This window comes from Citrus sinensis, chromosome 8 (assembly GCF_022201045.2).
Source record: "Citrus sinensis cultivar Valencia sweet orange chromosome 8, DVS_A1.0, whole genome shotgun sequence".
NCBI lineage: Eukaryota > Viridiplantae > Streptophyta > Magnoliopsida > Sapindales > Rutaceae > Citrus > Citrus sinensis.
Genome location: NC_068563.1, coordinates 25,503,547 through 25,527,900, shown reverse-complemented (window position 1 = coordinate 25,527,900; position 24,354 = coordinate 25,503,547). Strand labels below are relative to the sequence as shown.

The 24,354-nt window shown below is 30.6% G+C and overlaps 2 protein-coding genes and 1 long non-coding RNA gene across 3 annotated transcripts; all 3 read right to left on the bottom strand.

Annotated features, from left to right (window-relative positions):
• Positions 1-667: 667 nt before the first annotated feature.
• Positions 668-2,136, bottom strand: LOC127899433 (uncharacterized). Its single transcript, XM_052432934.1, has 2 exons — positions 1,164-2,136; positions 668-925 (listed from the first exon to the last, which is right to left on the bottom strand). Exon 1 carries the CDS (start codon positions 1,883-1,885, stop codon positions 1,169-1,171), a length of 717 nt encoding a protein of 238 aa, XP_052288894.1. The 5' UTR covers positions 1,886-2,136; the 3' UTR covers positions 668-925; positions 1,164-1,168.
• Positions 2,137-6,760: 4,624 nt separating this feature from the next.
• On the bottom strand, positions 6,761-7,668 carry LOC102618886 (putative phytosulfokines 6). Its single transcript, XM_006471347.4, has 3 exons — positions 7,417-7,668; positions 7,200-7,276; positions 6,761-7,089 (listed from the first exon to the last, which is right to left on the bottom strand). Exons 1-3 carry the CDS (start codon positions 7,508-7,510, stop codon positions 6,979-6,981), a joined length of 282 nt encoding a protein of 93 aa, XP_006471410.1. The 5' UTR covers positions 7,511-7,668; the 3' UTR covers positions 6,761-6,978.
• A 3,058-nt stretch (positions 7,669-10,726) lies between these two features.
• Positions 10,727-13,460, bottom strand: LOC102618491 (uncharacterized). Its single transcript, XR_369962.4, has 4 exons — positions 13,263-13,460; positions 13,059-13,140; positions 12,724-12,791; positions 10,727-11,129 (listed from the first exon to the last, which is right to left on the bottom strand). It is a non-coding gene; the product is annotated as an uncharacterized LOC102618491 (long non-coding RNA).
• Positions 13,461-24,354: the final 10,894 nt, after the last annotated feature.

Genomic DNA, 24,354 nt, shown 5'->3' with positions numbered 1-24,354 from the left:
ATTATTTAAAATAAATTAATAGTAGCTAAGTTAAAGTAATGTTTAATACACTTGCAATTATAACCTTGTTAATAATTATCTATTAAAAAACTTAATTTACCAAATTAATCCTAAAACTAAAATAATAAAAAATACATTTATTTTTAAGGTTAATTTGCTTTTTTTTTTTTATAGATAAGTTAATTAATATCTCCAAGAATATTATTGTAAAGATACTACTATAAAAGTAAATAAAAATAAGAGCATGAGTGTAATATATTTAATAACATGGGTCTCTTGAGATATTTTTTAAAATACGAGAACCAAAGGGATTTTTACATTAAAATATATAGACTAAAGGAACATTTTACCTAAGATTAAACATCTAGAATAAGATTTGCAATATAATCTACACAGAGTAATTCTCTATAAAAATAATAAAATTATTCTTAAAATACATAAGTTTAATGTGAGAATACTCCCATTTTTCTTCCCAGAAAAAGACGACTCATTCAAGAACTGTCATTGTTATATTGTGAACAACTGGAACGCCATTGCAACAGTACTACTGTTCATTAATTACAGGCTAATTAGGCATACTGAGGTTATGTGATTTTTAAATTCATGATAATTGAGACGTAAAATCATAATCTCTCTCTCTCTCTCTCTCAGTAACACTACATTCGTATATTTGACATACAACAGTTTACATTCCATCGATAAATGTGCAGTGCGTACCCCAACAAAACTCCTGACAAAAATAATAAAACAGTTCTCTTGTTTATACATCTACTCACGTACATAGAGCTACGCAAATCAACAACATCCATTACAAGCCCTTAAAAAAAAAAAAAAAAAAAACAATAATAATAATAATAATAAGAAGAAGAAGCAAAGAGCAGCCTCCACTGTCAGAGTCAGACTGTGGCCAAAAACTCTTGCTTCACTGCATTAACAATAATCGTAGCTCAGAGATACCCCCATATTCATTGCAACTCCACCTATTCTCTATTCTAACACGTGTTCATTTCTTGTTAGAACCACCCACCTCATCGTTAATCTAATTAATCACTTGACATACCACCACCCCCGGGAGAGAAGAAAAAAATGCATTCTTGATTACGTAATTAATTAATCCTTTAATCAACAGCTGATTAACTTGATTTAATTTAGTTCTTTTTTACCTGGTTCATTTCGTCTTCGGTTCGCGACGCCGTTTGGACGGCGGCTCGAGGAGAAGGACCGAGTCCCTGTACCTGTACGGCAACACCTGACTCCTCCCTCTCTTCGACCGCACCACTGGCAGCGCTGACGCTGACGTGTCGCGACTTTTCATCTCTCTGATTATTCGTCCCGGGGACTCGCCCGCATTCGATGTCTCTCTTTCTTCTGTCGCTTTCTCGCGAGTCGTCGTCGCTTCCTTGTCTCCACTCGGAGACGACTCGGCCTCGGTGCTCGAAATCAACTCGGCTGCTGCAATCAGCAAACCGAAGCAATCACCGCCGTTGCCGCCGCCGCCTTTGTCGTTTTGTTCCTTGAGCGGCTTCGTTTCGGTATCCTCCTTGTTGCTCTCTTCTTCAGCGACCTCGTTTAGGACTGTGGTGATATCTGAACAAGAGCCCGAGCCCGAGCCCAAGCCTGAGCCTTCTTTCATTTTTTCTCTACTATTTCCCGACGAATCGCTCTCGATTTGCTTCCCGACGAAGCTACAAGCGTCCAGGTTGCCATTCTCAGACTCGCCGTCGACGTCAGACTCCCAAAACGCGTCCACTAAACTCAAGTTCAAATCGATATCGAACCGCGGCAGCGGCGGCGACTTCACGGAAGTGATCGTGCGAAGAATCTTGCTCAACGATGCTTGCGCCTTCGAACATCCGCCTATCTGATTCGAACGAAACGACGCCATTTTTGTACAATTTAAAAACGAAAAAACAACTTTCACATGGGTTGGGGTTTCTCTCTACAAATGAAAATTTCAAGAGCAGCAGATGTTTTTTTTTTTTCTTTTCTTTTTAGTCTTTATTATTTATTATTTGTTTTTTTTTTTTATATGTAAATTTTTCTTTCATATTTTTGTTTTTTTTTTGGTCATAGACTTTGTAGGGGTCCAAACTCCAAATCTGATCTATAAAGCCGGCAACGTTATATTATTGGTGCTTTGTTGACGTGGCAACGGCGTTGGGTGCATGAGTAAAATACGTGGCGAGACATGAGTGGATGGTGGTTAATAAAGTTTGGCACGTTGGTAATTTTGTGCAAATTAGAAAGAATGAATAAAATAAAATAAAAGAAACCCAAAAGAAATGCTGTTACTTAAAGCAGAAGCTTAAAAAAAAAATGAATGCTTTTTAGTTATCTGCTGTTGTTTTGAGACAAGTATTAATGTCGCGGGTAACAAAATTTATAGGTGGAAAAAGAGTAGAGTAGTAGTGAAATAAAGAATAAAAAGTTGCCAAAAGCGCTTATCTTTATCAGCACTTTTGGGTCAAACTTTTGGGACAATTAACTTAAGTCCTTTTTTTTTTTTTTTGAAACTGATTAAACATCCGTTGGTTATTATATTACACAAAAATATATACAATTATTATGATAGTAGGTCATTATACAGATATTTATAATCAGATATATACATAAGACTTATATTATTATATTTTTATTCTATTAAGTACATGTACATTCAAATACCCCTCACAGAGGAGGGATGTCTCTACTCCACTCGCATTTCACAAAGGAAAAAGACGTCATAAGAAGTCTCCATATAATTATGTTTAATTGAGAAAAGTTGAGTCAGTAAGAACTCGAACTATTGCCCCCATAGTCATACTTAATTTTGAGAGCAATGGTTCAAAAAAAAAAAACTTAAGTCCATTGATTTTATCTCAAAAAATGCAACAAAAAAACAAAAAAGTTATGTTGTGATTTATTGTATTTTACTAAATAATTAAATTTTATTAATCTTCTAATCATTTAATGGTGGACACGATTTTGGGATAATGTAATCGGACCGGACCCATAAATCCATGATAACTCTTACTAAAACAGTTAAAAGAAAAATTTATTTATTTATCTATATAATTGGGTTTGGCAGTCAAGAAGGCAGCAATTGAATTGCACGTGGCAGGCAAATGGGAGTATACTTTCTTGATTTGATGTAAAAGGATCAGAAAATTTTTCATGATTAATAAAAGATTTTTCGTAAGAAAGTTTTCATTTCCATTTGATAGATTGGCCCACAATCACAAAAACACAAAACTGGGGTCAAATAAATTTGGGTATTTTGCTTCTGCACATATGATTCTCCGAAATGTTGTTTATGGGCCCAAATTTGCAATCGACAAAACTTTTAATGTTCGCATAAATAAACATTTTACTAGTAAAATTTAAAATGATAGATTTGTGAAATTAATTTGGTTCTTTCAATTTTATCTTTCTATTTTTCAGTTCTACTGTTTTAGCCCTTGGGCTTTTTTTTAATTGATTTAAGGACATTATTAATTATTAATTTACATTCCGCATATCAGATAAATAAAATTACATAGATATTTTGAAAGTTTTTATATTGATTCGATGCATTCATCACATCCTCTTATATCAACTTCGAAGAAAGCTTATAACTATGCAATTATTACACTTATAGTTATGATTCAAATTTTAAAAGGTTTAGCATTTCATTCTCAATTGTTAGTCGTGTTTACTTTCTGAATTTGATTCTTATGTCAATTTGAGTTGCATTATATTTTAAAAATATTTTATGTTATATGTACAATTTTTTAATCAATAACTACCAATCACATTCTTATACATTAGAAGTGTAACTTATCACCTGTTAGATAAAACGTTATTTTGTATTAGGATTTTTCTTTTTTCTTTTTCTTTTCCATCGTGGAGTGATTATTTTTATACAAATTGAACTTTTGGCCCAACTACAGATAAAGTACCAAATACAGCCCAAGAAATGTTGAAGTACTTGTAAAATATTGTGAGCTGGGTCGGGGTTGTACAAGTACCACATTTATTTAAGGGTAAATTTCAATGTATTTTTTTTTAAAGGTGTGAAAATCTCAAGTTATCCTCTATTTTCACTTAGAAAATAATGGTAAATGAGAGTTTGAATTTTATTTTTTTAATTTTTTCTTAACAGTACTAGGAGTGAATTGAAATTTTTCACATTTTCAAAAGGTAAAAATTGGAGACTGTCATTTTCAGGGAGGGTATAAATTAAAGTCTACTCTTAATTTAATTTAATGTTCGATCTTCATTGCTTGGTAATGATGACTGATTGCTGAAAAATGAAAACCAGTGAGCAGGCAGGTGTCATTGGGTCCGGTAACTTTTGTTTTTTTGCTTGAGAGAAGACGTGTCCGCGTTGGAAGGTAGGGATGGGGTGGGGGGGCATGAACGAAGAGGCGATGTTATATGTCTTGCTTAAATAAAAGCATGTGGGTGAATTGAATCCGCTAAATTTCTCTATACATTCATTTTAAAAAATAAATTTATTATTAAAAATTAAAAATTAAAAAATTACCCTTCGTTAATTACTTTCTCGCTCTACCTTACAATTACATATTCTGTCTTTACTTTCACATTTTGCAAACCCAATACTCAATTTTACTCTCTCTTTTTTTAAGTTTTTTTATCATGATCTATATTTTATATTTTTTGTACATGAGATTTTTTTTAATATTTATTAACTTTTGAGTTTGATAAAAATTAATTTTTTGATATTCATTAACTTTTATAACTGATAAAAATTTATTGATGTTTATTTTTAAATGGTGAGTTTTGTTTCTCTTGATCAGTGACACCAATTATTTGTAGTTAAGAGAATATATTTGAATGAATCGATAAGAGTTCGTGAAATTAAAAAGAGAAAGAGATGAAAGGTTTAATTAAGTATTTTTCTTTAAAAATTATTTACATAAGAAAATTTTTACTTAAAAATAAGGTGTAGAGAAAAAATTGGTGAGGTCAAATAATTCCACCCATAATATATATACTGTAAATCTTCTTAGTTCTCATGGTGATTGTGATTGGTCTGATTCTAAACAGGTCAAAACCTGTCTTCAAACAGTGTATTTGAAGTCTAGCTTGGAAATCTACTTCAAAGTGAGAAGTACGAGAGGACTTTATTAATTCTCACTGTGTCATCGAAAGATGTGAACCATTGAATCAAAAGATGAGATAAGAAGATATCTATCATTTGGCTCCATTTTTTTTTCTTGATTCATATGCTAACTAAGCCTTCTCAGTAACATCATTTGTTGATTCTTTTTTCACAATTTATATCGGGTATAATTAGATAATCTTCTTTCATGAACGATGTTGCTCTCAGCCATCTTTTTATTATGTTCAATTTGAATTTAGTTGTTTCTGTAATTGTATTCACATTCTTCTTCTTCTTCTTCTTCTTCTTCTTCTTCTTCTTCCTCAGTTTCTGAATTCAGAAATTCTCCGTTAAAGGGTAGAAACTTATACTTTATGACCTCTAAATTATTTGTCAATGGGAACCTCACATTACCATGAGGAACTCTTGGGTCCATATCTACTTCAACAATTATATGATTGCACGGTGGAAGCTTCATTGAATGAAAGGTGGAGCATAAGTGTTTTGCTTTTGATAAATGATTCCATATTATGATATTTTGTCCTGTCTTCTAAATAATGTCTTTTTTTTATTATAAGTCATTTATATATATATATAATTCACTTGTTGTTTGTCAAATAATTAGGAAACATAAAAAAAAAATTACTTTTTAATTGACGGTAAGTCATTTTTTTTTCTTTTTATATATAATGTAAACTAACAGCTGCTTTTTGTCTTTTGTCTACAATGAAGGGAGATTTAAATCACATAATCTTCACTGTAGCATCTCTATCACATTCTATTTTCAATAAATAAAGGAATTATCTTCTCCATTTTCAGACCAACCAACAAGATTAAATGAAAAAAAAATGGACCCCCTCAATGGAAATGCCCACATGAGTGTCATTTGTCATTGACCATTGAAGTTAACAACTCCAATCAGAAATTCCTGCTTTTGCTTCAAATAACTTCAGAAGAAGGGCAACATTTTTTTGATGAAGACAAAAGGCATCAAAAAAATTATGGGGAGATTTTTCTATGTGGAATATTCTGTTTTTCTTTAGTTTTCCCACTTGTTTTGTTCTTTGGCGAGTGGAGGTTTCTTTTTTCCCATTTTTTTTTTTAATCTAATTTTTATTTTCTTAAGAGTACAAAATCTGAGACATACAGTACTGAAGGAACTGTCAATCTACAGAGAGAGTCAAAGGAATTATTGGTGACATACGAGCATGTTAAGTGCTTAAGTTCTGTAGGGCTGATGATATCATGCCATGCAATTGAAAACTTCCAATTGGTCAAACTAATTGCTGTTGAAATCTGTCACTAAATTCACTGAGCATAACCCCCAACTGTCTATTATCAATGTAAGTGCTTTAATTCCTAATCACAAATTCACTTACCAATTTAATGTCCACTCCTATTATAAGATAAGACTGCATCTAATCCTTAAAATATTTTTATAGAGATTCAATTTTTTATAATATTTTTATAAAGACTCGAACTTTTACTTTCACATATTATATAAGTGTAAAATCTTTTTTAGTGGTAGCTTTCTTAATAGTTGAGAACCTTATAAATTAATATGAATTAATATGGAAGCACTTCTAGTTTTAGCTTTTACACTTATACTACTGCAACGGTGACCTCTAATCTTACTGTTGCTATGAAAGGACCAATGCCTACGCATAGACATCATCATATCAAAGAGAGTGCAGATGCTCATACTACAATAGACATAGCTGGCAGTAGCTAATTAGCCAGGTGTAAAAGTTACATAATTGTATATCACAAGAGAAAAAGGAACCTAAGACTCAATAGGTTGAGAGGCATTCATTCAGAGCAGTACATATTTTATAAATTTTAATAAAAGACTAAGCTGAATGATAGCTAGAAGCCCTGAAATTAATTAATTAGCTTCAAGGCTTGTGATGCTGGGTGTAGATGTAGTCCAAGTGAGCCTCTGCTATGATTCTTCTCTTCAAGCATTCTTCATCTCCATTCTCATCACATGCCTCCATTCCCATTAGCTGCCGTGCGTTCCCAAAAATGGCAAATGAATGAGTAATCTCAACTCTCAAAAGTACTACTAAATATATAAAGTTCATAATTGCTTAAAGATCAAGTAATGGAAGCATACAGTCATTGATTCACTTTTCTCCATCTCCTGAAGAGAAACTTCACTACTGAGCTCCTTAAGCTTTACCTCCTCTTGTCCTGTAAAAAGTGAAAAAAAGGAGAGAAGTATCACATAATATGTGGACGCTACTGCTGGTTAGTTTAACAGGTTCAAACCCTGTTCGTATGATCAGGCTCATAGCTGAAACATGAAGAGGAAGTAGTAACTGTATGGTTACCTTGTTTGGTTCCCATGAAACGGGCAGAGATTTCGGATGAGAAAATGAGAAGGATGAGGAGGAGAAAAGCACTGAATTGAAAGCTGCGCTTCATGATGTCTGCTTAACACAGCACACACAAAAAGAGAGAAGAGATCAAAGGGGTTGAATATGAATTGTTGGAAGTTGAGGTGGTGAAAGAAGAGGTAGGTAGAGGATGGATATAAATACATGCAAGTCAAGAAAGCAACTGACGCATGTCACATGATGGGGGGCTTCCAAACAAGGCAGTTAATTTACGGTAGTAGCTTCAAAAGAGAAAAAAATGCTTCAGAGTGTGGCCCAGCAGTCCAACACTATGATCGTATTGGATCACTATGATCGTATTCGATTATGATCCTCTTCTAATGTGAGCACTCTTGAATTTTTACGGATCTTATATTATTTATATTTTAATATTAATAGATAATTAAAATTTAATTATTTTTTTTTTAATTTATTAAGCACCAATCATATTAACATAATTTACTCGTATGAAGATCATATCGAGAGAGTATCATAATCCCCTCTTATTATACTAAACTCTAAATTTATCGTGTGACAACACACTATGATTTTATTTGTGTTGAGAGATGTGACCTTTAATTAGTTTAGTCTTTGTCTGCTATAATGGTCCTAGCAAAATCACAAAGATTAAAAGACACCAATTCAAAAATCAATGTAATAGTGGTTGACAGTGTCAACAAAAGTCAACCTTTTGGACATGCTCACAGCTGTTGCCCATCATCACTTGTTTTTACCCCATAGATATTTTAACATATTGCGAAAAACACACTAAAAAATAAACAAACCCATGTCTGCAATTGCCTCACAGGTGTAAGCAGTTCCTGCTGCGAGTGGCAAATGGCACCTCTTTTGAGTCTTTTTAAATTGGGAGCTGCTACCTTACATGCATATACAGTCTCTCACAAATTTAAATGTGGGTTCCACTTGAGCCCACCAGTCTTGTGAGAGACTGTACCTTAAGTTGCATATAAGGTAGCAAAAGCCTTTTAAATTTTATCTTCTTTGGTATCTCTTTGTGATTTTCTATCCAATGTATTTCAAATGCATAGCTATTCTAGAATTATCAGGGGATTGTGCTTCTCTTTTGGAAGATTTGAATCTTTCATCAAATAATAAAACAATTTTTAGACAAAAGGGGCATTGTTGGGGTTGGGTTCTGTGATGACAGATGTTCATTGCATTTGCATGATCATCTTCTTTCTCTTGAAAAAAATGAATTCAAAATATTGAAAGATGATGTCTGCTAGTACCAGACAAATTTGATTGGGAAACACAACAGTATAATTAAACCCCATGAGAGGTCTCTAGATCGCATATATGACTGTGGCTTTGGAAACTGATAATGTCATTCTTTAATTTTATAATTTGTTCAATCCAAGACTATTGCTTAAGCCATGTTATGATTAAATCTTGAAAGATAGTGTTTGGGCATATTCCTTTTGTGAGACTGATAGTGGACATGGTCATATATTCTTTTTTCTTTCCAATTGATTTGACTGAGATGACTCATGATTGACCCAAATTCATAGAGTATTGCATCAAAATCATAATATTGTTTACATGATTGTGAAATCTCAGGTATAGAATGATATGTAAGTTTTATGCTTATAAAGATTTTATTAGAGTGGAATTAACTCTTATAACAATGCCATAAAAAAAAATAAAAATTAGTGAACGACAGTACTCAAGTCTCACTGTATCATTAATATATAAAGCTTCAAATTTGTTCACCAGTTATGACAAAATGGCAACATATGTTCAGTTGTAGCTCACCTTATCACAATACCCTTTACTGCATGCCACTGTCAACTCATTGGGATTTGCATAAGGCTAGCCAGCCTGTTGGTTTTGAGATTATCTTTTCATATATGACTTGCCAGTCTGCGTTCTGCTGTTAGTTCAGGTCCCCGTTCTGTTTCTGCATGTAGATGGTAACCCAGTCCAAGGCGTGGCCCGTCTTTATAATTTGTATTATTCTTCTTGTTAGAGATTTTATATCCGATTTTGTAAGGATTTGTTTGTTTTTGTAATTTATTCAAGTCTCGCAAGCCATTTAAAACTTTTAGAAGAAAGAATTTATTTGTTCATGAAATTATATATAAGTCGTTAAAAGTACTTTCATATCACTAAGTAAATGAACACTTTGTCAGAACCAGCCTAGGAACAAGGTTGTGAAATGCCAGATTGATGACACTTAAAATCATCATGATTTATATAAATAAAATTAAAGCTAAAAATATTCCTTTCTGTGATGTAATTTGATAATTGGACTCCTTTACTCAAAGTTAAAGCCTTTTTTAAAAGTTCACTGGACTTTCCGCTTTCAGAAGCCAAACAATCCTTAGGTGGTAAAATGCCAGCCCTTTGTCGTCCCTTTGTTCATTTAGCACTGCTCTTTCTCAAAAGCACTTTGACAGCTGCAATCTCAGTCTCGATCAAGCTCCACAAATTTCTCCACTTTTTCTCTAGTTTCACAGCAACCCATTTAGCCATGTGTCACTACTATTACAAGGGAACATATCAAGACATAGGTACGTTGAGAAACGTTGTTGTGTTGCAATAATATTGCACCGAACAGCACCTTATGTCCTCACCATCATCAAAGCCATCTCCTTGTCAATGTCATGTGTAACAAAACATTGCTCATACCAGCAATGAGGCGAAGAGTAGTTTGGCAAATCCAATAAAAAGGAGACAAAAGTGCTTTCATCCTTCTGCTTTTGGCTTTTCTTTTGCTTTAGGCCTTTTGTTAGGACCACCTAATGGCTAACGATCAAATGCAAAGTCGAATATATCCTAACTTCAAGGCAATGAATGTCAAAATTTTCATGAAAAATCTTTTGTAAGTGTCATAAAGATTCTTGTGGCACCGCTTTCTTACAACACTTTGATGCTTTTGGGTAATATTCAGTGATCTTTCTTTTCTAGTCAACAGCATCCCCAAAAAAACTACAGAACTTTTGAAACAAATGCACAACCTTAAGTCTTTTCAGAAAAATCAATGTATTATTGTCTGTTGAGCACATGCATGCCATAGAACAATTTTAAGATACAATGAATTGATGATTAAAAAAAATCATCAAAAGCAGAAGCAATTGTCTGTGTATAAACAACAATAACAACTACCCATCAAAATCTAAAAGCTTCTTCAGTTTGTTGTTGCTTCAGAAAAACCTCAGAAGTGAAAGTTACTCCAGAGAAAGTTATTCATATAACCGAATATAAATTAATAAATGAAGAAGGGAAAAAAAGAAGAAAAAGGATATAAGCAGTAAACTCAAACATTCTGAATTTCAAGGTATATAGTACAAAAGTACCGTCATTTTAATCATACGACGCCTATCGACAGCATCGTCCTCTTTAGTTTCTAAAGCCAAAAGAAATCAGTGATGACAGTCCTAATTCAGAGTAGCTCCAAGGGAATAAATAGGTACCTTGGCAATTATTTTTCCGTAGAACAATCACGAAATTCCTCAGTTGTACAAAAAAGAATAAACTAGTCCTATGATAAAATTCACAGTTATGAAAATTAAATTTGATCCCCCCGGTTGACATGCCAATGACAAAAGCACCCACATGCTGAGTTATGCCTCCAGCTTCCTTGGCCACTACTGATGTTTGGCGTAGAGCATCCGAAATCATATCCTCCTTATACTGAAACCAACTTCCTGCAAAACCAGTCACAATAAGAATTCTCCATTCAACTTGATTTTATTATTGAAAATCTGCCTGGAACATATAATAAAATATAGATAATGACTACACTAGGGGGGAAAAAAATAACAAAAGACATAAAGCATATACATTGAGAGGGTCCCAGCAATATATGATGAAAAAAACACTTATGTAGGTCTCTTTCTTTTATTTTCTTGTGGGAATGAGGAATTAGGTACTTTTCAGTGTGATAATCAATGTGATGTTTAAAGTTGTAGGAAAATCTTTATACAATAATTAGCATCCAGGAAGAGGAAATACCATTGTATCCAGCTCTGCGACATCGATGCTTAGAGTTTCAAACTCTGAGTCAACCATTTTCCCAACATTTACTATAATATCCTACAGAGTGGTTATTGAATATTACTGATTGCTTTGCAAGCTCGACAATCATGATGCCTTCAAATATGTTGACTGTTTTATCTTGCGAGGATTTAGCAGTGTTTTTTGGGTTTAAGAGTTACATATGCAACTTCAACAGAAGGTTTCCCAATTTCCCTTTCCTAAACTTCCCTTTATTGCTGTTTCTTGAGACCAAATGAGTCCTCATTTCTTCTGGCCAAAAGTTTGGGGCTTGCATGAAAAACCTTAATATGATCAGGAAGTGATTATTTGATCCTGACTTGAAGTAGCAAACTACTATGCAATTTTCGGGTATGCAAAGGCAATAAATTCACTCAACATTCTTCTCATTTACCATGACAAAAAATTTCTCGCCACCAAAGGGCCCATTGCCGGAAATTTACATCAAAGATTCGTCTACCAAAATAAAATCCCTCGTGTATAAATATAAACATGATTGTTAAATGGCATTGAAAGACGTATTACAGGAAGATCAAAAGCAAAAGAACAATAAATCTTCAAGAGTCCACTCCCACTACCTACAGACATTTTTCGCCCATGCTTGCAGAGACAAGGATCAAACTACATTTTTAGCACTTGATACTATCATGCCACTGCTAACGTTTTAGGGCATCACTTTTCAAGGAAAAAGATGGTGATAAACAAAATAGTCATAAACAATAAAACCAATAAATCAAGCCTTTAGCAAACCTACAATGATCATAGATGGCCCTAAAGTTTTCATTAGGGTTGTATCTACATCAAATAGAGCATAATTGCTGAATCATGAAAACAAATTATGATTTACACCTCATGATGTTATTAATCGCAACCATATCAAAATGCATGACTACAAAAGCTAGGGGATTTTTTTTCTTCACATACAAGAGTCGGAGGCTATGACTTACAAGTCAACAACCTCCTTGACAAGAAGTACTCAACTCATTACAACGGGACATTGCCAGAAGGGGCTAAATTTAGTATTATATTTCTGTTTCGATGATAGAAAGGCTCAAGTTTTCTTAGCTTCATCAAAGAAACAAAAATCAACAAAAAGTTGTTTATGTACAAAAACACGACATCAAGACATGGTCATGGACCCATGAGAAAATAAAAATGAAGAAGCTGTGGATAGGCTTACCCTTTCTTGAGTAATAAAAAAGTAGACATGAAAAAACAGGAACCAGCAAGAAAGATGTTGTTTACCGTATTAGAAACACTTCCATTGAAAACTTAATAATAAAGGGACACTTGCAAACACGAGCACCAAGACACTGCATCAAAAAAGTTGAGAAGTGAGAACCTTGGAAGAATCAAATCATGAAGTTTTCATTATATAATTGTCAATGCATATCAGTACTTGATCTTAATTTTTTTTTTTCGAATGCCTTACAAAATTCAAAACAAGCATTATCCTATACCTTAAAAAAGTGCCACTGAAATTTTGGTAAGGGGGTCGATTCAAATGAGGTCAAAACGCATAACTCACATTAAAATAGTTTAATCAATCTATGCACATTCTCATTAAAGATCAAGCTTACCTGGTATTCAATGAAATGAAGTAGAAATTGAGCTGGGCGCATACGTTAATGATTTTGAAGCTACAACTCTATCATCAACACCCTACAGATTAAAATTCAGTTTTATACACAAATATTATTGTAGAAAGACAAAAAAAAACCTAAAAAAATCAACTTTATAAAAAGGAAACATGAAAAGAGTTTGAAAAATAAAATTTGTAATACCTTTTTGACAATCTGTCTCAAAGTCATTCACCAATCTGTGTAAAATTTAGTGTATGCAAAGTTAGAGAGTATCAGGTGTCAGGTAAATTAGGGTTTATGAATTTGATTGAATTTTTTTTTTTCATTTTGGTGAATCGACGGAGACGACGCACAGGCAATTCGTTTGATGAGCTTTGGGCTAGTCACTTAACGGGCCGCGCCCAAGTTTTTCTTGAACCAGAAATGTCTACAATTGGGACCACAAAGAACGACCAAGGAATCAAATTAGGCCCCAAATGAGATTCATTTTATAGAAATCAATATATTTTCGCCTCACAGTTTCATCTGATCTAATCTTATCAAGCCCAATTCTTTAATTAACTCTATTCAACTTCAAAATAATCCTGATTTATTATTATTTTTTTGGTCCTATGATATAATGAATTGTAACAACCAAATAACTTAGGAAATGCCACATCATTTAACTCACTACCAAACCAATTCCTCATAGGCAAGATTAAACTAAGGTGGCGTTTATTTTTTAACTTAATGACTTAAAGTGACTTAACTTAATTAATTAAGTTAATTAGAGGTGTTTGTTTTTATAACTTAATGGGACTTTTTAGATAATTTTGACTTAATAAAATAAGCCAATTTTTTTTGCTTTTTACTTAATAGAGACATCTGAATTAAGTCAATTACTTTCTAATGTAAAAAATATCCCTACTTTATGATTTATTTTTCATGTCTATCCCAAAACTCACCCATAGATATTTACCCCACATAATAATCTCATCATTATTTTTTCAACCGTCATGAAATCCCTCCTCACTTCGGTATCAACTCCTCAGTATTAAAGATCAAAATTACATGTGACAACTTCGAGATGAAATGACAAATCAAATGTTTCAAGCATCTTATTAGTTTTTTTCTTTCTTATATTATATACGATAAAATTTGAAATTTATGTATTTTATGAATTAAAATTCCAAAATTATTATATATTCACTTGAATATAGTTTTACTTATAAATGTTAAAATATTATGGTATTTAATATATTATTTATTTGACATTCAAATTTAATAAGGATACAAATATAAAAGTACATATTTTCAATTTTTTAAGTTAAAAACAAACAACTTAATAACTATTTTTCGAGATTCAGACGAAAAAATAAACATATTATTCAGATTCAGACATTCAGATCTATTCAAAATTCAGACTAATTCAGGTCTATTCAGATTTCAGACAAAAAAACAAACGCCACCTAACTCACTGAACAGAACTTTTAATTAACCATTGGATTCACATTCTTAAATTCACCTTTTTATATACATAGTCGTGCGCGTGCCTAAGATAAAAAATGTAATAAACCTTTTTTTTCATTTCTTTAAGAGGATATATCCAAATGTTAATTTAATTTTTTCAAGCTCAAATACTATTTTTGGGAGCACATGCTTTGAATTAAATTCAATAGAATCAACAATTTAAAATTCAAGTGATCAAGTCGACATTCAATAATAATAAATTAATAATAGTAAGAGAATATAATATTAACTACTAAATTAGACCCTTTAGTATTATAATTCCTTTTTAATAATTAACAACAACAAAAATGATAATTTTTTTTCTTAAGAGTTAACTTAATTATTAATTTGGACTTACTTAGAGTTATAGATTATAATCCATAATAACATTAATACATACATTTAAAAAATTATGATATTTATCATTTTATTTGTTAAAATAAGGATATCATCTGTTCATTTAATAAATTATAAACATAAAACAATTAGAGTTTTTTAACTAAGAATTAAATGAATTTAAAAAACTTAAACTAATAAAATATATTAAAAGATACAACTTCAAGTTATTTGTAGAATTATAAAATTCTGACTTTACTTTTTTTTAAAAAAAAATTTGACTTTAATATATTTTGACCCACATACTATTAATGACCCACGAGTCGCATGCTAACCCACCAATAAAATATATTTATTACAAATTTTTTTACGTGTCGTAATTTAACTCATATCTAATTGTGCCCTGTTTATAAAAGCGACGTGCCTAAAATTCTCAGCTCAATTTAGCTTGACTGTCATGCGGTGTGCCACATGCCATCCGTCCATTGGCCATCCTAGTTGCACACTAGTTCATTTGCTTGCCACATGTCAGCTCATGATGGAAGGATAGACATTTGTGGGACCCAAAAATGTTTCATACTTTTGGAAATTAGTGTCTCTCGTCGAGGAATGAATCAAGGAACCGCGGTCGTTCACTCGTTCTTAAGATTCTTGGGGTTTTTGTCGTATGTCTTGAAAAATTTGCTTGTACTCGTTCAGCCAGAGTTTGTTTTCTTACCTCAAAAGTCTAAATAACTGTTAATGTACTTAAGGATAAAACTGCCGTAACAACCGTATCACAATTGCACCCAACTGTTAAATTTTCACTTATTTAAGTGGACCCTACTCATTTAAGTGGATTCAACAGTTGATGCAACTGTGACACGGTACCACAGTTGTACTGTAGCCAGACCCTGTACTTAAAATCTAAATGGGTCAGACATAATATATATATATATATATATATATATATATATATATATATATATATATATTAATTTTTTATATTAAAATATAAATGACATATTATTTATTTTTATAAATTAAAGTATTTTAAACATAATTATTTGACATATATATTCTTATAAATTTATTTTTTATTTTTATATAAATATTTAAAAATTATATATAAAGTATAAAAAAACAAACAAATAATTTAAAATTTTAAAATTAAGAATATTTGAAACTTCATACGTTTAACAAGCATGCTCTAGAGTCAAGCTTTACAAATTGACTATTACAGCCGACTGAATCGACTCCAAACATTTTCAAATTTTAGAGATTTAACCAGAGAAAATGCAAACAGATTTATCACTTTATTATCACTTTTTTAGAGGAGTGAGCGGAGTTCAAGCCTTAAAAAAAACTTTAATTACGTGCCTAATTAAGTATCCAATGATGCTCCAAATCTTCAACCAACTTCGATTTAGACCCTTAATCATCATTTGACAATCACGTTTAGGTAAGATATTTATAGCAAATTATCAATAGTATTTTTTTGACTTTTTAATTAATGGAGATTTTTTTTGGGGGTGGGGGGGGGGGGGGTCGCCTATGTAAATCAAAGATAGAAGTACTCAATTAACATCCTTAATTATTATTATTATTATATCATGGTAACTATATCATTATATTACAACAAGTCAACAACACCCAAGATTAGATATGATAATAAATTTTTTAATCAAATTAAAATGATCAGAAGCTATCTTTCAAAAATGGTATTAAAGTAAAATATGAGGAGTCAAAAAGACTACTTTATGGACCGAAAAAAATTAAAAAAGAAAATTAGTGACTTTTAGACTAAAATCAACTTGATGAAATGAAAAACATAAACAAAAGACTGACTTTGAGAGATGAAAGGGTCGTCTGTGAAGTTTCTTTCCCCATTGTCTAATAAGATGAGGTCAGCTGAAATTCTTGAAAAGTTAGTGAAAATTTCATGGTCATGGCACACCGACAAGAACTTTGATTTGGAAAAACAAAAGAAAGTTTTATCTCTTTGGTGTCCCATATACTTTTTATCTCTTGTGTTAAAACAGTAATTAAAAAAAAATACTTTGTTACAAAGTAACCTGCGATGCTTTTAACAAATTAATTAATTAGTTTTAATTTATAAAGGTTTATCTTTAGCAGTGTGTTTTCTATTATTGCATTAAGGGTCCATTTGAGATTGCTTTTTAGAGGTCTGAAAGTTAATTTTAGTGCTTGTTAATTTTTTTTTAAAATTATTTTTACACTAAATACAATTCCACGTCCTCACATATATTATAAAAATCTAAAACTATCCTTATCCAATTAGAAAATAAAATCAATATATTTAAAGATATTATTATTTAAAGAGATTGTTATTATTACCAATGATACTAAGATAACAAAATAAATAAATAAATAAATATTTATTAGAAATTTATGAATAATGATAAAGTTATGAGCTCTTGCACAAATTTATTTTGTACAAATTGATGTGTATAAAATAAATTTATACAAAAGTTAGCTCTATTATCACTAGAAATTTATTTTTTGCACTGAGGTCATGAATTTCAGCTTTGTTTAGTATTGAGATATTATAGCTATTGTGAAAAAAAAACTATAATTATAAAATAAAAATTAATAGCATGTAATAAATCTGAATTTTAAATAATAATTTTAACAAAAATAATAAAGATATCGTATGTTTTTCAATATACAAGTTGTTGGATTAAATCAACTTAACTTTTACACTACAACAGATAATATTTATCAAATACTTTAGTGTTATAACTTTTAATTTATAACTACCTAATCTTAATACCAAATACCTTAACCGTATGATAAAGGTAGTATTTTTTTCAAAAATAAAAATAAAAATAATAACTTAGTTCAAATCCTTAACATTATAATAAAGGTAGCAACCCCCCCCCCCCCCCAAAAAGTAATAATAATAAGTAATTGATAGAAATAATTACCATCTTTTATACACATAAAGCTTTAAGTCCTTCCTAAATAAGTGATTACTAGATGCTTCTTATAGAGGATCTTTTTAAATGTTTTTTTTTAAAGAAAAAAAAAGAAAGTGATGATAAATGAAACTATCTTAATAAAATTATTTTCAATTCATCAAAAATTATTTCTAAATTACAAATTAAATTAACGTATGTGAAGACGCAAAACATTATGAATGCCCAACTGATACATAAAACCTTATAAATGATCATAAACATTTATCAAAAGTCAATTTCGTTATTTTAAATCCATCTTTAGCAATGTCACACTCACACAACATACCTACATATATATATATATATATATCTATTAATTTGTTAATACATGCAACATTACATTAGTACGTTACACACATATCTATATCAAAGTATTAATGCGATCCTTATCAATAGCTATGATTAGCTTCAAAGTGTCAAATTATTATTATTATTATTATTATTATTTCTTCAAAAGGGTACGTATATAAGAGTAGGGCCAAGGAGGAGTGGCAAGGAAATGCCGACGTTTTAATAAGAAACGTCATGGCTTATTTCATTATTAGGAGGACTGGCTTTCAACCACTCGCACATCTCATTACCTACCACAACCCATTTTTATATTAACCCTTTTGCTCACCAAACCCCTCCCCCCTCTTCACTTTTAATATTTTTGTTCTTAAATTTAAAAAAGAAAATTACACACTAGTCATGCACCATTTTAAGTGTTAATTTATGATTCATCACTACTTGTTATCATGTGTATTAATTCTCTAATTCTATTGTTATTATAATGTTGAGAGTGATGAATCGAGTTTATTTATTGATCAATCTAAACATTAACTTGAAAAGAGGAGTGGAGTCTATACTTATAAGGGTAGAAATTGATGGATCTAGTTATGGTGCAAATGTAGCACCGTACCACAGTTACTTTCAGCCATTGAATCTGGTCATGGTGAGAGATTCAATGATTAGGTGCAACTATAACTAAGTCTGAAATTAACTCTAAAAAAAGATTTGACTACATTTAAGTTTTTTTTTTAATTATCAATTGATAAAAGCTAATATAATATATTAACCCTTTTGCTCACCAAACCCCTCCCCCCTCTTCACTTTTAATATTTTTATTCTTAAATTTAAAAAAGAAAATTACACACTAGTCATGCATCATTTTAAGTGTTAATTTATGATTCATCACTACTTGTTATCATGTGTATTAATTCTCTAATTCTATTGTTATTATAATGTTGAGAGTGATGAATCGAGTTTATTTATTGATCAATCTAAACATTAACTTGAAAAGAGGAGTGGAGTCTATACTTATAATGGTAGAAATTGATGGATCTAGTTATGGTGCAAATGTAGCACCGTACCACAGTTGTTTTCAGCCATTGAATCTAATCATGGTGAGAGATTCAATGATTGGGTGCAACTATAGCTAAGTCCGAAATTAACTCTAAAAGAAGATTTGACTATATTTAAGTTTTTTTTTTAATTATCAATTGATAAAAGCTAATATAATATATTAACCCTTTTGCTCACCAAACCCCTCCCCCCTCTTCAATTTTAATATTTTTATTCTTAAATTTAAAAAAGAAAATTACACACTAGTCATGCATCATTTTAAGTGTTAATTTATGATTCATCACTACTTGTTATCATGTGTATTAATTCTCTAATTCTATTGTTATTATAATGTTGAGAGTGATGAATCGAGTTTATTTATTGATCAATCTAAACATTAACTTGAAAAGAGGAGTGGAGTCTATACTTATAAGGGTAGAAATTGATGGATCTAGTTATGGTGCAAATGTAGCACCGTATCACAGTTGTTTTCAGCCATTGAATCTAGTCCAGGTGAGAGATTTAATGATTGGGTGCAACTATAGCTAAGTCCGAAATTAACTCTAAAAAAAGATTTGACTACATTTAAGTTTTTTTTTTTAATTATCAATGATAAAAGCTAATATAATATATTAACCCTTTTGCTCACCAAACCCCTCCCCCCTCTTCACTTTTAATATTTTTATTCTTAAATTTAAAAAAGAAAATTACACACTAGTCATGCATCATTTTAAGTGTTAATTTATGATTCATCACTACTTGTTATCATGTGTATTAATTCTCTAATTCTATTGTTATTATAATGTTGAGAGTGATGAATCGAGTTTATTTATTGATCAATCTAAACATTAACTTGAAAAGAGGAGTGGAGTCTATACTTATAATGGTAGAAATTGATGGATCTAGTTATGGTGCAAATGTAGCACCGTACCACAGTTGTTTTCAGCCATTGAATCTAATCATGGTGAGAGATTCAATGATTGGGTGCAACTATAGCTAAGTCCGAAATTAACTCTAAAAGAAGATTTGACTATATTTAAGTTTTTTTTTAATTATCAATTGATAAAAGCTAATATAATATATTAACCCTTTTGCTCACCAAACCCCTCCCCCCTCTTCAATTTTAATATTTTTATTCTTAAATTTAAAAAAGAAAATTACACACTAGTCATGCATCATTTTAAGTGTTAATTTATGATTCATCACTACTTGTTATCATGTGTATTAATTCTCTAATTCTATTGTTATTATAATGTTGAGAGTGATGAATCGAGTTTATTTATTGATCAATCTAAACATTAACTTGAAAAGAGGAGTGGAGTCTATACTTATAATGGTAGAAATTGATGGATCTAGTTATGGTGCAAATGTAGCACCGTACCACAGTTGTTTTCAGCCATTGAATCTAATCATGGTGAGAGATTCAATGATTGGGTGCAACTATAGCTAAGTCCGAAATTAACTCTAAAAGAAGATTTGACTATATTTAAGTTTTTTTTTTAATTATCAATTGATAAAAGCTAATATAATATATTAACCCTTTTGCTCACCAAACCCCTCCCCCCTCTTCAATTTTAATATTTTTATTCTTAAATTTAAAAAAGAAAATTACACACTAGTCATGCATCATTTTAAGTGTTAATTTATGATTCATCACTACTTGTTATCATGTGTATTAATTCTCTAATTCTATTGTTATTATAATGTTGAGAGTGATGAATCGAGTTTATTTATTGATCAATCTAAACATTAACTTGAAAAGAGGAGTGGAGTCTATACTTATAATGGTAGAAATTGATGGATCTAGTTATGGTGCAAATGTAGCACCGTACCACAGTTGTTTTCAGCCATTGAATCTAATCATGGTGAGAGATTCAATGATTGGGTGCAACTATAGCTAAGTCCGAAATTAACTCTAAAAGAAGATTTGACTATATTTAAGTTTTTTTTTTAATTATCAATTGATAAAAGCTAATATAATATATTAACCCTTTTGCTCACCAAACCCCTCCCCCCTCTTCAATTTTAATATTTTTATTCTTAAATTTAAAAAAGAAAATTACACACTAGTCATGCATCATTTTAAGTGTTAATTTATGATTCATCACTACTTGTTATCATGTGTATTAATTCTCTAATTCTATTGTTATTATAATGTTGAGAGTGATGAATCGAGTTTATTTATTGATCAATCTAAACATTAACTTGAAAAGAGGAGTGGAGTCTATACTTATAATGGTAGAAATTGATGGATCTAGTTATGGTGCAAATGTAGTACCGTACCACAGTTGTTTTCAGCCATTGAATCTAATCATGGTGAGAGATTCAATGATTGGGTGCAACTATAGCTAAGTCCGAAATTAACTCTAAAAGAAGATTTGACTATATTTAAGTTTTTTTTTTAATTATCAATTGATAAAAGCTAATATAATATATTAACCCTTTTGCTCACCAAACCCCTCCCCCCTCTTCAATTTTAATATTTTTATTCTTAAATTTAAAAAAGAAAATTACACACTAGTCATGCATCATTTTAAGTGTTAATTTATGATTCATCACTACTTGTTATCATGTGTATTAATTCTCTAATTCTATTGTTATTATAATGTTGAGAGTGATGAATCGAGTTTATTTATTGATCAATCTAAACATTAACTTGAAAAGAGGAGTGGAGTCTATACTTATAAGGGTAGAAATTGATGGATCTAGTTATGGTGCAAATGTAGCACCGTATCACAGTTGTTTTCAGCCATTGAATCTAGTCCAGGTGAGAGATTTAATGATTGGGTGCAACTATAGCTAAGTCCGAAATTAACTCTAAAAAAAGATTTGACTACATTTAAGTTTTTTTTTAATTATCAATTGATAAAAGCTAATATAATATATTAACCCTTTTGCTCACCAAACCCCTCCCCCCTCTTCAATTTTAATATTTTTATTCTTAAATTTAAAAAAGAAAATTACACACTAGTCATGCATCATTTTAAGTGTTAATTTATGATTCATCACTACTTGTTATCATGTGTATTAATTCTCTAATTCTATTGTTATTATAATGTTGAGAGTGATGAATCGAGTTTATTTATTGATCAATCTAAACATTAACTTGAAAAGAGGAGTGGAGTCTATACTTATAAGGGTAGAAATTGATGGATCTAGTTATGGTGCAAATGTAGCACCGTATCACAGTTGTTTTCAGCCATTGAATCTAGTCCAGGTGAGAGATTTAATGATTGGGTGCAACTATAGCTAAGTCCGAAATTAACTCTAAAAAAAGATTTGACTACATTTAAGTTTTTTTTTAATTATCAATTGATAAAAGCTAATATAATATATTAACCCTTTTGCTCACCAAACCCCTCCCCCCTCTTCAATTTTAATATTTTTATTCTTAAATTTAAAAAAGAAAATTACACACTAGTCATGCATCATTTTAAGTGTTAATTTATGATTCATCACTACTTGTTATCATGTGTATTAATTCTCTAATTCTTTTGTTATTATAATGTTGAGAGTGATGAATCGAGTTTATTTATTGATCAATCTAAACATTAACTTGAAAAGAGGAGTGGAGTCTATACTTATAATGATAGAAATTGATGGAATGATAGAAATTGATGGATCTAGTTATGGTGCAAATGTAGCACCGTACCACAGTTGTTTTCAGCCATTGAATCTAATCATGGTGAGAGATTCAATGATTGGGTGCAACTATAGCTAAGTCCGAAATTAACTCTAAAAGAAGATTTGACTATATTTAAGTTTTTTTTTTTTAATTATCAATTGATAAAAGCTAATATAATAAATTAAACAAAGTGATTTTGACCTCACGTGAATGATTCATATGCCAAAAAGACCTTTTAAAAGTAGGTTGGTTTAAATATTTTCTGATAAATGGTAACTACCCATCAACTAGTTCTTCTGAAGAAAACAAAAGAAAGAGACAATGAATGCACTAAAGTATTTGGTTTTCAGTGATAAAAAAGATACTGTAGTAGTTTTGCCCATAGTATTTTTTGATTATTTAAAATATCTTTTAAGGGTGTTGAATAAAACAATCTCAAATGTGGTTTTTAGTCTATTATTTTGTTGATGTCATTTCATGAAAAAGTGACCTTGACATGTTGTATTTACGTACTTTTACAAGTATTTAGGGAAACATAAGTTTTTTTTTTTTTTTTTTTGCACAGTATGAAAATGACTACATAAAATTTGTAAAGACAAAATGCCACCAACAAATTCAAACTTAATTTGGTTGTTTGGTGAAATAAAGCAAATGGGAAACAGGAACAAAGAATGTAGACAAAGCAGCTTGAGATTAAAAAATTTGAACTTGTCTCGCTCATTTGGTTGGTGAGCAAGCTCTAAATGAGTTTCCTATTAAGCGCATAATGAGTTAAATTCACCTTTCCCATTAAAATATTCTCAAATGATACATCGCGTCAAGCCAATAAAAGGGAAAGAAAATCAAATCCACCAAACTACGACGGCATTAATATATATTTTCTTATTAGTAACAAAGCGCATAAGATTCTAAACAATCACTTTGCTTTTTTTTTTTAAACCTCAAATCAAACTCTTATATCCACGAGACTTCGTGTGACTTAAAGTCTGTTTGGAATTGAGTCGTTATAATTTTTAAATTGTAGTTACTGTAAAAAAAAAATTATAATTATAAAATAAAAATTAATAGTATATAGTAAATATAAATTTTTAATAATAATTATGACAAAATTATTAAATATATGATAGATTTTTTATCATACAAGTGAAAAATTATATCAAGATAATTTTCAAGTTACAGTAGTTAGTGTTTACCAAACATTTTAATACTGTAACTTTTAAGATACAGATGTCCAAACTCAATCTCAAAACGCACCCTTAAATCCTAATTTAAAACTTAAAATGTAATAAAAGTTTACTGCTCTTGGCAAAGCTTGTCGCCTACGTAAAAACTATTGCTATGTTAATGCAAATGCCTGGTTTTCTCTTACAAAGCACAAGCAGTCCTACCACTAACTTATAAAAGAGAATGGAGCTTAGTTAGGTTGTCATGGCGTTTTCTAGAATTGTAAGATGTCATTTAAGGAAATTTGAATTCACATCATAAAAATATAGTTGTAGTTGTTGATTTAATGTCTATTTTTTCGCTTATTGGATTTTTATCTTGTGTGTACGTATTTTTT